Source organism: Xyrauchen texanus, chromosome 11 (assembly GCF_025860055.1).
Source record: "Xyrauchen texanus isolate HMW12.3.18 chromosome 11, RBS_HiC_50CHRs, whole genome shotgun sequence".
Classification (NCBI taxonomy): Eukaryota; Metazoa; Chordata; class Actinopteri; order Cypriniformes; family Catostomidae; genus Xyrauchen; species Xyrauchen texanus.
This window is the reverse complement of record NC_068286.1, coordinates 33,831,538-33,846,180: the sequence shown is the minus strand read 5'-3', so window position 1 is coordinate 33,846,180 and position 14,643 is coordinate 33,831,538. Positions and strand designations below refer to the sequence as shown.

The 14,643-nt window shown below is 38.8% G+C and overlaps 1 protein-coding gene across 2 annotated transcripts; it reads left to right on the top strand.

Annotated features, from left to right (window-relative positions):
* Window positions 1-2,409: 2,409 nt before the first annotated feature.
* LOC127651949 (interferon-induced GTP-binding protein MxA-like) lies at window positions 2,410-14,542 on the top strand. 2 transcript variants are annotated; one of them, XM_052138010.1, is made up of 12 exons: window positions 2,410-2,523; window positions 5,577-5,714; window positions 5,810-5,964; window positions 7,091-7,229; window positions 7,340-7,538; window positions 8,180-8,258; window positions 8,348-8,470; window positions 8,814-8,955; window positions 9,271-9,429; window positions 10,806-10,882; window positions 10,973-11,230; window positions 13,284-14,542. In XM_052138010.1, the coding sequence occupies exons 2-12, from the start codon at window positions 5,609-5,611 to the stop codon at window positions 13,506-13,508; spliced, it is 1,662 nt and encodes a 553-aa protein (XP_051993970.1). In that variant the 5' UTR covers window positions 2,410-2,523; window positions 5,577-5,608; the 3' UTR covers window positions 13,509-14,542. The 2 variants fall into 2 exon arrangements, with proteins under 2 accessions (XP_051993970.1, XP_051993969.1); XM_052138009.1 differs by lacking the exon at window positions 2,410-2,523 and adding an exon at window positions 2,920-3,734.
* Window positions 14,543-14,643: the final 101 nt, after the last annotated feature.

Genomic DNA, 14,643 nt, shown 5'->3' with positions numbered 1-14,643 from the left:
AAAAATCTAAATCCTTATTAATTGATACAGTGCGTTGGCTCAATTTACTGCAAGTTATTTCAACAAATACATATAAGTTGAGTTAACTTAACTCCTAATGTTGGCTAAACTTAACTGAGTCATTGCAACAAGATGACTTGACCAAGTCAAGTTGTGTCAACAAATCATTTTTTACAGTGCACTATGAATTGATACGCTGTTCCCTCGAACGCGAATCTCAAAAACATCCTGTGATGTCGTACAATTTGGATATGACAGAACGCATCCTTCAGATCTATCAACGCAAACCAATCATGTGGGCGTACATGCGATAAGATCCTTTTCTGAATAATCATTTTGAATAGGCGCTTACAAATGCGCGATTAAAATGTCTCAGATGCAGGATTGGCCGAAGCCCGCCGTCTTTCTTTGGAACAAGAAAATAATGGCTGTAAAACCATTTTGTGCTTGACAATTTGGCACAATCTCGATCGCATTTTTCACGATGAGAGGTGTATTTCGGCTCGTAACACTGGCGCGTCATCGGACGGAACCGTGGAAGACAGAACGCCGTTGAAACAGGGTGGCCGGTGTGCAAATAAAGATCGTATATCCTTGTTCGATCGTTTTTGCACCCATTCTGAAATACCCGTTAGGGATCGCCACGCATCCGCATAGTGGGACAGAGGGCAGTTTGGTTTGCTCACTGTATGATATGATGCGACGCTCACTCTAGGGAAGCAGTTGCGCATAATGTGTGTGCTTTGAAGAGGAAAAGGGGGCTCTTTATTGAGAATGTGTGAGCATCTCGTGCATTTGCAATGAATGCTGTATTCTTTTTTGCACTTATTGCATTTTTATTTTTGCATTTATTTGAGTGCAAGACACAGAAACAACATTTTGAATAACAATATCCCTTTCCCGACCAACAAAAGAGGGGAGATGGGGAACAGTGTTTTGTGTCTCTCCAATCGAGCCTTTTTTGGAGCAGACCCAGAGGGAATCGCGGGCTCTGCTTTCCGCTTCAAATGCTATTGCCCGTCAGGAGCGCTTTGCTGCGCGTAATGATACGAAGGTGCCTGTGAGGCTTTTAGTCGAGCGCTGACTCGAAACAGAGCGAGGGCGAACCGGCTGTGATATACTTCATGTGGGCATAAAGTGTCTCATAGCCTGTGACTGCTGCTGAATCGCGACATAACGCTCAGCAAACTCATAGACATTCATAGAGCTGCCAAAAAGGCCGGCTGGAGACACAAGAGCATCTCAAATAGTGGCTTTTTCTTTATCACTCATTTCTGCCCTGGAGCGCCGCCATTGTGTGGAGTGCTGAGCTTGTTCTGCTGCTGAGTAAGCTTTTCCCGCCAGTGCGGACGTTTGTCGACACGGTTTGGAAGGATGTACATGTTACTCGCTGGGCAGAGGTGTGCTGCTACCGCCTCCTCCACAGGGGGGTAATTGGGCATATAACCGTTTTCTTTCCCAAAGAAATGATCCACATTAAAGAGGATGGCGTCACTGTGCGAGCGTGCCATATAAGGTCGCGTGCCAGGATTTGAATAGTTTTCATTATGAACTTCAGGGAAGAAATGTGCAGGATGCTGCCGTTTAACGGCACCCACACTGCTGGAACCATTCATCGAGGCGAGACGGTTCCTCTGAGGGAGACCAGTCAGGGTGAAGCTCTTCGACTGCCCTTGAAAGGACGCGGAGCATCTCCCTGTCAGTGGCGCGTGCACGTTCCTTGCCCTCGCTGGGGGAGGGGCGGCAGCATTATCCACTGACCGTTTGCCTGATGTGGCGAGAGACATGACATCGTCATCATCCCCAGCGTCAGATCCACCAAACGAGACGAGGCCGCACGCTCATCAGAGGGCCGGAGCTCGTCTCGCACATAGCGTATGGGGATATATGCGCTTCGTGGAGATTGAGGGGCTCGTGGGGCGTGTGCCGGCACAAAATCCACCTCAAGTTCGTCCTGCTCGGCCTCGCGGCCCCGCCGTGCCTCCTCGTGTGAACCCTCGGGAATCACAGAAGAGGCTGGTGGGAGGGCGCAAGAGGCTGAATCGTCCCTCAGAACGAGGGCGATTCGTGAGCGAGGCGACTTGAGACTCATGTCCTCACAGTGAGGACAGTCTGTCTCCATGAGAGCTGACTCTGCGTGGGCGCGGCCCAGACAGAAAACACAGCTCTCATGCTTGTCTGACGGCGGGATGTGTCTCTCGCACAAGGAACACTTACGGAACAACATCTTGAAAAAGACGTGAACACGTAAGTGGTTCTTCTAGATATATAAATATAAATATAGATTTATATTTATATAACTTATATAACTTACATTTATACACACAAGTACAATTTTGCTTTAAAAGGATACTCTACACCTGCCGACGCGCTGCGGAGAATCAGGATGCTGAGGTCCGTTCACCAGCGAGGCGGAGTGATGTTCGCCGGAGCACTGCAGGGGAGCGGAGAGTGTTCTCGCTGCCGTGAAGAATCCGTTCGCTGACTATTGTGAATCGACGGCGAAGGGCTTCGAGACAAGAGGTAATCGCTGTCTTGAAGGAAGAAATTCTGAGGAAATGGTGTTTGTGCACCTGTTTTATAGCGGTCAGTTCGCGCCGAAACGAGCGGTCAGTTTCGCGCCAAAACAGGCTGGCTCAAACACCATAGCCAATATTAGAATATTGGCGTTATTGTAGAGAGGTTTCAAATATTTTGTGTATGAAGGCACTCCCCATATGCGTTAGTAACGCAAAGTCAAGTGGACTGAAGTCGTAAGGGAAACATAATTTCTACTCCTCCCTTCTTTTCTTTAAAAACGAACACAAATTGAGACATGTAGCCTGCAATGGAAGTGATTAAAGCAGAAATGTGAGGCTAATAATTTTATAAAAGTACTTACATTAATTTTCCCATTATTGAGCAGTAAAGTTGTTTCTAATATCATTTTTAAATTTTTCATTCAGGGGTTTGTTGACATTACATTGTCATGGCAACAAATTGTAAAATTGGCTAGAACTAAACAGAAAGGGTTAGCAAGTGATTGTATCACATCAGTCAATCATAGGTGCATCACAGTAACCCAGCTTTTTGAATTTTTAAAGGAGGGACGAGTCTAAATAATTTTTTTGTGGTAATCAACTATTGTGCCACAAATGTGCTGTCGATTGAGCTTATCTCGTATAGAACCCGGAATATACCTTTTACTTGTGGGGTCTGGGACATGCACACAATAAAAACATTTAAATGTCTATTCTTTTTTTTTTCTCGCCCTGTTATTTTGCACACTGTATAGGCTACTGTTCTAATGATTTGTTAAACAACGAAGCCGTGCCACCTGGAAGAAACGAAACCTTATCGTAATTTTCAGGAAATGAAACTTACGTTCACTTAGGCTATGTATTAGTCTTCTATTCTAGGAGACGCACACTGCACTGAACAGAATCACTCTAAGAAAACCGGTGTTTTACGAATTGCAAAGTTTAAGATTCAAGAGAGTCAATAAATCTGATTTAGGAGATTACTTATTTTCGCTATTTAGAAGTTTTGTCGTTTTATTGAGAGGATGAGTTACACATTCAGTCAGCAATATGAGGAAAAAATCCGCCCTTGCATCGATACGATCGACAAATTACGTTCTTTGGGAGTCGAAAAGGATTTGGCGCTCCCTGCCATCGCCGTTATTGGGGACCAAAGCTCAGGAAAAAGTTCTGTTCTGGAGGCACTGTCAGGAGTCGCGTTGCCCAGGGGTAGTGGTAAGTATTCTGGCTTGCCATCAACAAGCAGGCGGAGCAGCATAAGGGTGCTTTTTTCTTTTCCTTTTATTTTATTTATTTAACTTTGAACACTTTTGGCTCTGTACATTTCTGATTTATGTCTTCCGATTTCCCTATTGGTTTACATTTTCACAGTTAAAAAAAAAAAAATACCATTCACATTTTAATTATGCATTTTCAAAGTTTAAGTTTGAAAGTCTGGATCTGGGACAAGGGTGCAATAATCAAATCTATACATGATGGGATTTGTGAAGTGCAAAATATATTTGCTGAGTGCATGGTAAAGTGATAAAAAAAAGGAAGGAAAAAAAAAACTGCCCATAGCTGAATAAACACCTATTAAATTAATTAAATTAAAAAAGGTGCTGTGGTGATATCATGGCTTCAGATGGTAAAACTATGGTACTTAAATATTGTACTGTATTAGAATACCATAGTCATTTGAAATACCAAGGAATTGTTCAATAATAGTCCAAGGTATTTTAACTTTTTCGCATGTGAGTTTCTCCTGATGCACCCCCAAGTGTGAGTTCTGTAATAAAACAAAGTCTTACCTTACACTTCACAGCAGATGCACTGGAGGACAGATTATATATTATCGAGCATATAATGTGTTTTTTAGATGTTTATAATGACTGATAATAATAGATAAGATGCGATCGCGAATGCGCGTGCCAGCTATGTGTGACATGGGACTTTGAGTTTATGAAAGCTGGTTCCAAAAACATATCACTTCCACTTTCCCAGCACCGGAAGTGGTTAGAATTAGTGACAGATGGAATGGGAGAAGGCTCGAGTGGACTGACTAGTTTGTATATTCTTTGTTTGACATTAGAAAACATGGACACAGCCAGAGGTGTAGATTCCATGGGGGATGGGGGGAGGTAACCCAATAATAAAAACAAGCAAGTACAAATGTCGCCTAATGTTCAAGCCAAATCTACGCCCTTGGCGACAGCGTTGCATCAAAACATGTGGGCGTAGATTTGGCTTGAACATTAGGTGACATTTGTACTTGCTTGTGCGCTCCAACTGTAGTGACTTTAATCTTTATTTAGTGATTGTTTGAATGTTTGTAACATATAAAAAATAAATATATTGTGAAGTTGAAAAGACTATTTGAGCAACTGGTTCATTATGACAACCGCTTCAGTCCCTTTTTGCTGGTAAACAGCAGCACTAATGCAGATCACACCGGTTTGATCATACGCATCCGAGTCCAATCAGGGTAATCACACCAGTTTGATCTTACATGCAAAAGGGTTTTTAAATTAAAGTCATTTTTATTTATATAGCACCTTTCCCAACACATCGTTTCAAAGCAGCTTTACAGAAAATTAAACAGTAATATCTATAATGTCTAAAGAGTCATAAATGAGCAGTTTGATAAAATACAGTTGTGAAATGTGTCTAAAACTAAGTAATTCAAAAATAATTATATTTAAAAACCAAGTGATCAAGCTGAAGGCGACTGTGGCAATGAACACAAATCTCCATAAGATGTTTGTTAATGGAGAAAAATAACCTTAGGAGAAACCAGGCTCACTGTGGGGGCCAGTTCCCCTCTGGCTAACATCATGAATATAATGGCAATACTTAATTATGTATAGTGCATTATAAGAGTGTAGTCCATCATTAGACCAAGGTAATGCAGGCAGAGTTCAGTGAGGTGTATCGCAGTTCAACAGTTAAAGAATGCTATGGTAACAAAAACAAATGGTAATTACTTATTGATAACTCACTTAAAATAAAACCATTGAATAGTAAAAGAACAAATCTTCAGTTTTTTGTTTTTTTTGTTTTTTACTACGTTTATTACAGGAATTGTTACACGATGCCCTCTTGTGCTCAAGATGATCAGAACTAAGGAGGAAGATGGATGGCATGGGAAAATCAGTTACCAGGAACATGTGGAAGACATTGATGACCCAGCAGATGTTGAGAAAAAGATTCGTGAAGGTAAATAAAGCTTAGAAAACATTTCATGTGATCTCTCAAATATGTGCAATCCTTTGACATAAAATATTTACAAATAAGTCTAATTACACTTGTAGCCCAGGATGAGATTGCTGGAACTGGGGTTGGTATAAGTGAAGAACTTATCAGTTTGCAGATCACTTCTGCAAATGTCCCTGACCTCACGCTTATTGACCTCCCCGGTATCGCACGAGTGGCAGTCAAGGGTCAAGCTGAGAATATTGGAGAGCAGGTAATATATTCTCTAAACGTCCTTTAGAAAAATGTACTATGACAGTACCAAGGTACTTTGACATGACAGGAGATGAAAAATTTGATTCACGAGCCAGGTTAGTAAGTGATTATATCGCACACTATTTAGCAAGTTAGCATCTATAATGCTTAAACCTGAAGTTTGTAATTTCTGTGCCACTAGCGTCACCAAACGGAACTGCAAAAATAAACTTAGAATAAAAGAATATGCCATCCATCTGCTGTTGCTCAAGCAAACACATAATCCCGCCCCAAAATTCACACCATTGGTTGAGTCAATGTTGTTGTGTCAGGCTGGACCGGTCACTTAAATTTAACAAAAAATGTATTTCTCCCATCATTTACTCAACCTCATGCCATCCTGGATGTGTATGGCTTTCTTTCTTGTGCTGTATGCAAACAAAGATTTTTAGAAAATATTTCAGCTCTGCAGGAGTGCAAATCAACCAGGTCAAAAACTTTAAAGCTCAAAAGGCATAAAAAGGCAGCATAAAAGTAATACACATGACTCCACTGTTTAAATCCATGTCCTCAGAAGCGATATGATAGGTGTGAGTGAGAAAGAGATCAATATTTAAGTTATTTTTTTATTATTATCTGCACTTTCAAACAGCCCTCCTAAGCGCTCTTCTCTCCTAGTTCTTCTTTTGTTTTTGGCGATTTTATAGCAAAAATGGGCCTAAATATTGATCAGTTTCTCACCCAAACCAATCATATCAATTTCGATCATATGGATAACTTTTATACTGCCTTTATATGCTTTTTGGAGTGTCAAAATGTTGGCACCCATTCCCTTGCATTGTATGGGGCCTACAGAGCTGAAATATTTATATAAAAATCATAATTTGTGTTCTGCAGAAAAAAGAATGGTCTGGGATGGTACAAGGGTGAGTAAATGATGAGAGAATGATGAATGATGAAATGATGAATGAGGTGAATTATTCCTTTAAGTTAGCATTTTGAAATGTTTACTAAATTTACAATAAATGTGATTTTTCTTGTTTTTACAAACTGATGGATGAGACTAAATTATTTTCATTCGTAATCGACATAAAACGTGGTTTGCTTAAAGACACAGGAACATCAATCAAATGCATTCATTTCAGATTAAGAGACTGATCAGGAAGTTTGTTACCAAGCAAGAAACAATCAACCTTGTAGTGGTGCCATGTAATGTTGACATTGCGACCACAGAAGCATTAAAGATGGCTCAGGAAGAGGACCCTGAAGGCGAAAGGACTTTAGGTGCGCAGTACCTATGCACAGTATTCACTGCATACATGCAAACTAACCTTCAAAATAGATTAGTAAAATCATACGTTTTCTGTTCTGATTGTATCGTATGTCTACTATAGGCATCCTAACAAAGCCGGACCTGGTGGATAAGGGCACTGAAGGGACTGTGGTAGACATTGTGCACAATGAGGTCGTTCCGCTTTCTAAAGGTTACATGATTGTCAGGTGCAGGGGACAGAAAGAGATCACGGAGCGGGTCACTCTTCATGAGGCCACAGAGACAGAGAAGATCTTTTTCAATGACCATCCTCAGTTCAGGTGGGTACATGGTCACATTTAAACATGATCGCACAGGAAATTGACATCTACCATGTACATATATTGTTCCGGAACCCATATAAACCCCATTCTGCCAAATTACAGTGGCATCTCCTATAGAAAATCTTTGCATTAGTTCTCAAGTGTTTCCCTTTCCAGTGGCGCTATGCTTATAGCACCTTGCGGAAACAACCCCAGAGATATGGGTTCTACTCCCATGGAAACCAGGAAGTAATCATGTTTTCAAGTTTTGATACTTGCATCTACCCTCTGTGATTAAATTATTACTCTACTGTATGTAGGTTTATGGTTGAGTTTGGGTTGGGCCATATGGTTAATAAAATATGAATTCCTGTTTACTGTTTTACATCATATACATCTAAATTAAAGCTGACTAGCTTTTGGCGTCACTCTGTGGATGGTTCACCTGGAAACTGGAGCTCACACTTTCCAATACGTTCAACAACACTTCCAGCTTTGGCTGTGTAAGCACAGATCGATTTCAGCAGCAGAACATTAAACAATTTACCAAGCTGAAAGAGTGCTATAACATAAACTTTTGGTGTGATTTAGGCTGCATTTCATTCTACAGATATTATTTTTAACTAGTTGTTAAAAAGCTCTTACATTTTTCCACTTAGAACACTCTACGAAGAAGGCTTTGCTACTATTCCCAAGTTGGCTGAGAAACTAACAATTGAGTTGGTTCATCACATTCAGGTGAACCAATTTCTAGTGAAAGAGACTGGCAAAATTATTTGACTCATAATAAACACAACTAATTTTCCTATGGACAATATGTTATGTAGAAATCACTGCCACGGTTAGAGGAGCAAATCGAGACAAAGCTTGAAGAGACACAAAAGGAACTGCAGGCATATGGCACTGGACCACCAACAGACCCTGCAGAAAGACTTAGCTTTCTCATTGATGTGAGTACAGCCATGAAGTCTACACATGCCAGTGATCCAACTTAAATGCACAGAAGATTCTAGACTAAACAATATCTCCTTGCACACTCACTGAGACTACTGCTAGTTGCTTACCAGAACCAGACAAAACTATAAAACTTGTGCTTAAGTTTTCATTTTAGTAAAGAGCTTAAACATCCAGATCACTAATATCTTCCACAATGGTAAATAATCATACCTCCTACTAAGCAGGAAAATAGCCTCATAAATATGCAGCCTCATAAAGAAAAGAAAAAAGAAACACATTTAAATTGATTTAATGAGAACTAATCTTTTCTCTTTTTGTCTCAATTGCTGAATTCAGAAAGTTACAGCTTTCACTCAGGATACTTTCAACCTGACCACTGGGGAGGTGCTTAAAGCTGCTTCAGATCTATTGATTTTTCCAGAACTCCGCAAAGAATTTGCAAAATGGAAGTACATCTTGGATCGTTCAGGAGAATCCTGTGAGTCAAGTATATATGAGAAATGGAGAGATTTTTTTTTAATTAGACTTGAATAATAGTACTTTTCACACAATTGAACTGAATGAACTGCAAATGTGTGTAAAAACAGTACATGTGCACACAATGTGCAGTAATGTGCTTGTTTCATACTGAGATCTTGCTTTAACAAAAGTCAACCGACCTGCTTGAAACATTGTTTTTGACGATACTGAATATCTGATTATTCATGATGTATAATAATATCAGGTCTGGAGACAGAATAAAACTTCCACAACTCAAATCCAATTTTTCTGACAATATTCTAAAATATTTCAGTCAACAGGAAGCTTCAGAGAGAAGTTGATATTTATGAAACCAAGTATCGGGGCAGAGAGCTTCCAGGCTTCATCAATTACAAGACCTTTGAGGGTCTTGTCAGGGAACAGATCAGGCAGTTAGAGGAACCTGCAATAAAGACACTGAAGACCATCTCAGGTAAGGCTTTTTTATATTTCAAATTTTCAAAACTCTGTGCATAGCCTGCCTTCAACAAAATGTTGTCTCAAAGGTGGAAACATAGGGTCGGATCCCTAACCTAGTGAGCTGCCTCATTGCCTCCAGCCTACATAGGCAGCTGTATTCTATGTGGAATAGAAGTGACTTTCCTTTTGAAAGTCAGGACATCAGCATTTCCGTTGTTCCAATACCATACCATCACTTGCATAGACTAACATAAAAGAAAAAGTGATTTTGAAAATTTGGTATATTTACAAATACAAAAAATGACAGAAGATGAGAATGAACGTGAGAGCAGGAGGTAGCCTACAGTAATCATTAGCTACCAGGAGCAAAAATTAATTGTGGAAATAAAAATTCTTGTGGCCTGAAAAATTACAAACTTTTCCATTCACATTAGGGAAAATAAAAAAGGTGGGTTATAGTATGTCTTTCTCCTCTTTTAGATTAGTAACCTAGGCCATGCAAAATTTCTAAAATTCATATAGGCTGATAATAAATCAAGCTTGCAAATTCCCTATGGATAATGCACAAACACAACATAGATTTCTATAATTCTATCCTACTGTATCTGCTGATTTAGATTAAAACGTCCCATAAATACATAACAATATAAATTGTTCTAACAATTTGTATTTTAAAATAAAATTGAAGTGATGTGAATCTTAACTAAAGAAGTTTATGGACGTTTAAAGTAAATTTATTAAAAGTAAAATAGTAATTAAAATAAAGTTGTAATGAAAATGTATGATAAATATAAAGGGAAAATTTTCATATTTATTAATTTATTAATGCTTTCATATTGCTGAAGTGTTACACTTTTCTCCAAGTATTTTCTGCATATTTATTTATTAAAACTTTTCATATAAAATGAAAAGATGTCACACTGAATGTTGTAGATTGGTGATTTTGCCCTATGAAAACAAAAATACTTTTGGAATTCCCAAAATTTGTCTCGGAGTGTACCAGGCTTTAGATTTATTTTTCACCAATTGCCTTCACTGGGAAGGATATATATATATGATACTGCTTTAGATGTTAGACAAAATATTTTAGGAGGCAGCAAAATTACGGTAAATAACCTTTGGAACAGCCTGCATGTTGGGAGTGCGCTTATGATGCCTTCGAATGCTGCTTCTGGAGGTAGCTTGCTAGGTATTGGAAAAGATGCATAGAATTCTCAAGAAAACTATTTGTACCACGAACAAGGAAATCCAGATGGATTGACCATGCTCTAAGTGTACATTACTTAAGATGCGTTGAATAAAAGGTGGCTAATCAGTAATTCATTTGCCAAAACCAGATTCACGAGGTTATCAGGTCTGCAGGTAACAGGTGTGTTTGTGTTCCCATAGATGTGGTAAGAAAGAAGTTTATCCAGTTGGCCCAGTGTAGCTTCACTGGATTCCCCACTCTGCTTAAAATAGCTAAGGTAGGTTTTTTGCATTTATAAGAATGTTTGTGGCAATACATATATACAAAGTATGCATATCTAGCTTACACGTTTTACACACTTTCTTAGACTAAGATTGAAGGCATCAAGCAAGAAAAAGAATTACTGTCAGAGTCTATGCTGAGGACCCAATTTAAGATGGAGCTCATTGTTTATAGTCAAGATGGCACATACAGCCAGAGCCTACATGATGCAAAGGAAAAACTGGAAGAAGAAGATGAAATTGAACGTAATCCTAAAAAAAAAAGTGTTTATGTTATGCCAGAAATCACTGGCAATCATGCCACTCTGCGGGAGATGAGGCTGCACCTTGAGTCCTACTACTCAGTAAGTGTGTTCACCAGAGTTCAGTCATGATAACTCAAAATTATTTGGAATGCTAAAGTGAGTATAGCTGCATTCCAAATGATACACTATACACAATGCATTTAAAATATACACTATGCACTCAGCTATGAAGTGTATATATTACATACGAAGTGTGGTATTGTCCCAAATAAAACAAAAATTTTTTTACTACATGGAAGCATTTGCTGTTTAATAGCTGACAGATGTGACATTTCAAACACATATGTAATATGTTGCTGCTAGCTTTAACACTTTAGCCAACTACAGTTAAACACTGGTATCTCAAGCAATGTACAGTACATACTCACACAGCATGGCGTGATGGAAAAGGATTCGGCACTTTAGTTGGCACCTTACAAAAGTAAGTCGAATGCTTTTCCATCACCCCATGCTGTGTGAGTATGTACATTGCTTGAGAAGTTTCATTAGTTGTTATATTCTCCATTATTTACAATTTACTTTTCAGACCACCAATGCAGCCAGGTAGCTCCGCCCTTTCCGCTACATACAGCATGCCGTGAGGACTGAGTGTATTACGTGTCTAATATTGCACTATCCATTTTTACGGTTGAAGAAGTACATAATCTGGATACTCATAGTTCACTTCTTTTTGTTGCAATTTTAGTGTTAAGATACTATTTGTACTACAAAATAACATAGAATAGTGCTAAAGGGTGGGACAACCTGTCGTGGCCAATGCATTTTAAATCTAGGCCTTCAGTGCAAATCATGCCATTAAGAAAACACAGAAAACACAGTCGCTGTATGCCCATCATACATTACGTGGCAGTCAACTAATAATACCAACTGACATTTTCAAAAAACGTCCATGCACGAAAGCCACAACCAAAGATGTCTAATACCAAGAAATAGCTCTCTAATAATATTTGCGATTTAAAATTAGCTTGCAATAAATTTTGTTTCCTCAGGGTACACGTTACTTTTCAAAACTTGATCTGACACTGAATGCTCAAGCAGCCTAATTTTGCTACAACAATGCAAAAAGCACTTACCAATTTGCTTGAACATTGTAAATCCATAAGGATCTCTTTCTCAACGCCAGCAGTGATGACAGCTGATTCATCAGCATCTCGTGCTCTTCGCTTTCAAATTACGTATATCACTTAAAGGGTGATTGAGTCACTCAACTCTAGCTAGAAGGGCTGGACTGGGACATATCCTAAAGACCACACCCACCCATAATTTGATATAAATCAATCTGATTGGCTGATGAATCTGACAATCTGACTTCGATACCTATTCACTGCATTTTTTTTAGGGATTCTGTTGAAATTCTGAAGGCCTTACAGGCTGGACCTCAGACTCACGCGCTGCTTCGGTGAAGGAGCATGGCTTCGGGCATATAAGCGTTGCACTTTGCTTGTAAGCGTTGAGGAATAAATTCTGATTGGATATTTTTCTTTTTTTTTTCTTTTTGCTATTCGGTTGTAGATTAATTAGGAGTTGAAAGTGATTGAAACTACATATGCAAAAAGGTCAATGAGAATGAAAGGATGAAAAAATATGTATTTATTAGGCATGTTACGCCAACAGAGAAGGCTTTGCTGGCCCTGAGAATTTACCACTGGACACACCCTATGACATATTGATAGGATTTGGTCTTGGTGGACTAGATCTACTATGCTGCTGCAGATAAAGTACAAAGACTTTCTACTGCTAGAACATACACAGGCATACTGTGTTAGAATGTGGACATGCTGCTGCACAATTAGATAAACACAAGACATGCTGCATCGAGCATGTATGACATGCAATCTTACATACAATGTAGCAGATCTAGACAAATGGACCCAAGGAGAAGGAGGGTTTCAGAGAAAACACTCTTGCAGTGCACTGCAGTGAAACCAGCATTGTGGCTTATTCCGTTGCATTGTAGCTTATTCTAGCCAGGAACCACATATACACAATATATATAAGGGGAATACCAGCACTTATTTTTTTCCACTTTTAGCACTGAACAGAAGAAGCACAAATTGCATGATCTGATACGCAGCTTAATGTATTTCACCAGATTGCAAGCAAGCGTCTAGCTGACCAGATCCCAATGGTGATCCGCTACCAGCTGCTCCAGGAGGCTGCTGTGGAACTGCAGAGAAACATGCTGCAATTACTGCAAGAGAAACATGCTATAGACGACCTGCTAAAAGAGGACTGTGACATTGGCCAAAAGCGGGATAACTTACTGTGCCGGCAAAAACGTCTGATGCAAGCACGGAGTGCCTTGATTGTCTTTTAGAATTCAGTTAATATTGACATTTGCAACAGTTTTAAATGCAACAAAATCATACAGTGGTAGTGAAATAAAATGAAGTATATATTTTATGCATTTATATTTTATCTTTTGGCTAATCATTTTATTTTAGTGTTGTTGTTTTCTTTTGTGTGTGTGTGTATGTGTGCTGTTAAATCTGCACACAGTCATTTTTGTGTTTTTGTTGTCTGGGGCTTACTCTCACACCTAGGGGCCCTGGATGCAGCATCATTCAAAATCAATAGTTTTAGTAACATATGTCATTGTAGAAATTAACTATTCACAATCAGCCATCATTAAACTATTCCATGCGTGAAAGTGTTCAACAACTGGCTGGTTATTGACATTAAGTGAGTAGTATTCGGCTGGTCGTGTGATCTTTACATGGTAGCCTCCATGTAGAATAATACAGCTTTTAGCAAAGAATATTAGGAATGTTATTGTTACCCAGCCTTAAATACAGATGTTTAAAAACCTTTTGAGCTCTGAAGTTTAGAGCTGTGATAGTCCTCTTTATGCAATATACATATAAATGCAATTGTCCAATATGTTTCTATAATGTCCAAGAGGTACTGAAAAAGCTTCTTGTACAATTGCAGGATTTTGTGCAGTAGTACCCTGCCAGTGTCTGACAGATTCATGCTTTCAATTAACTTGAAATAGACCTAATACTGTGTCTGGCACAGGATTGGCCTGATCTACTCCAAAGACCATTGCTATCTTTCTTTTGGTTGCCATTGTCCTCTCATCCATGTAAGATTCTGATATGGTCAGTTAAAGTTTTTTCTTTTTAACCATACGTTTCATAAACAAATATGCGTTATGAAGCTGTTGATTGGTTATAATGGGAAATTAGAGTAAATATTGTAGAGGTGACATCGATACATTTTAAAGCATGAATAATGAAAATATAACACAGCCTTAGCATTGACCATGTCACTATGGAAGCATGTTTAAATATCCTTTGGACCAAAAACTGTTATAGCAAAATTAAATAATTTGACTATTTTGATAAAAATATAAGTGAACCGTAATGACCATCCTAAATTGTTAATCATTTTTTCTTTAAGGTTAATTCTGCTTCTAAAACCAGACAAATTGCAAACATGGACAGAAAATT

Bases quoted from the DNA above. Each gene is read 5' to 3' on its own strand.
- LOC127651949 (XM_052138009.1), top strand. From the start codon at position 3,545: ATGAGTTACACATTCAGTCAGCAATATGAGGAAAAAATCCGCCCTTGC. The intron at 5,965-7,090 runs GTAATATATTCT...CATTCATTTCAG, and splicing joins CTGAGAATATTGGAGAGCAG to ATTAAGAGACTGATCAGGAA. The intron at 9,430-10,805 runs GTAAGGCTTTTT...GTGTTCCCATAG, and splicing joins GACACTGAAGACCATCTCAG to ATGTGGTAAGAAAGAAGTTT.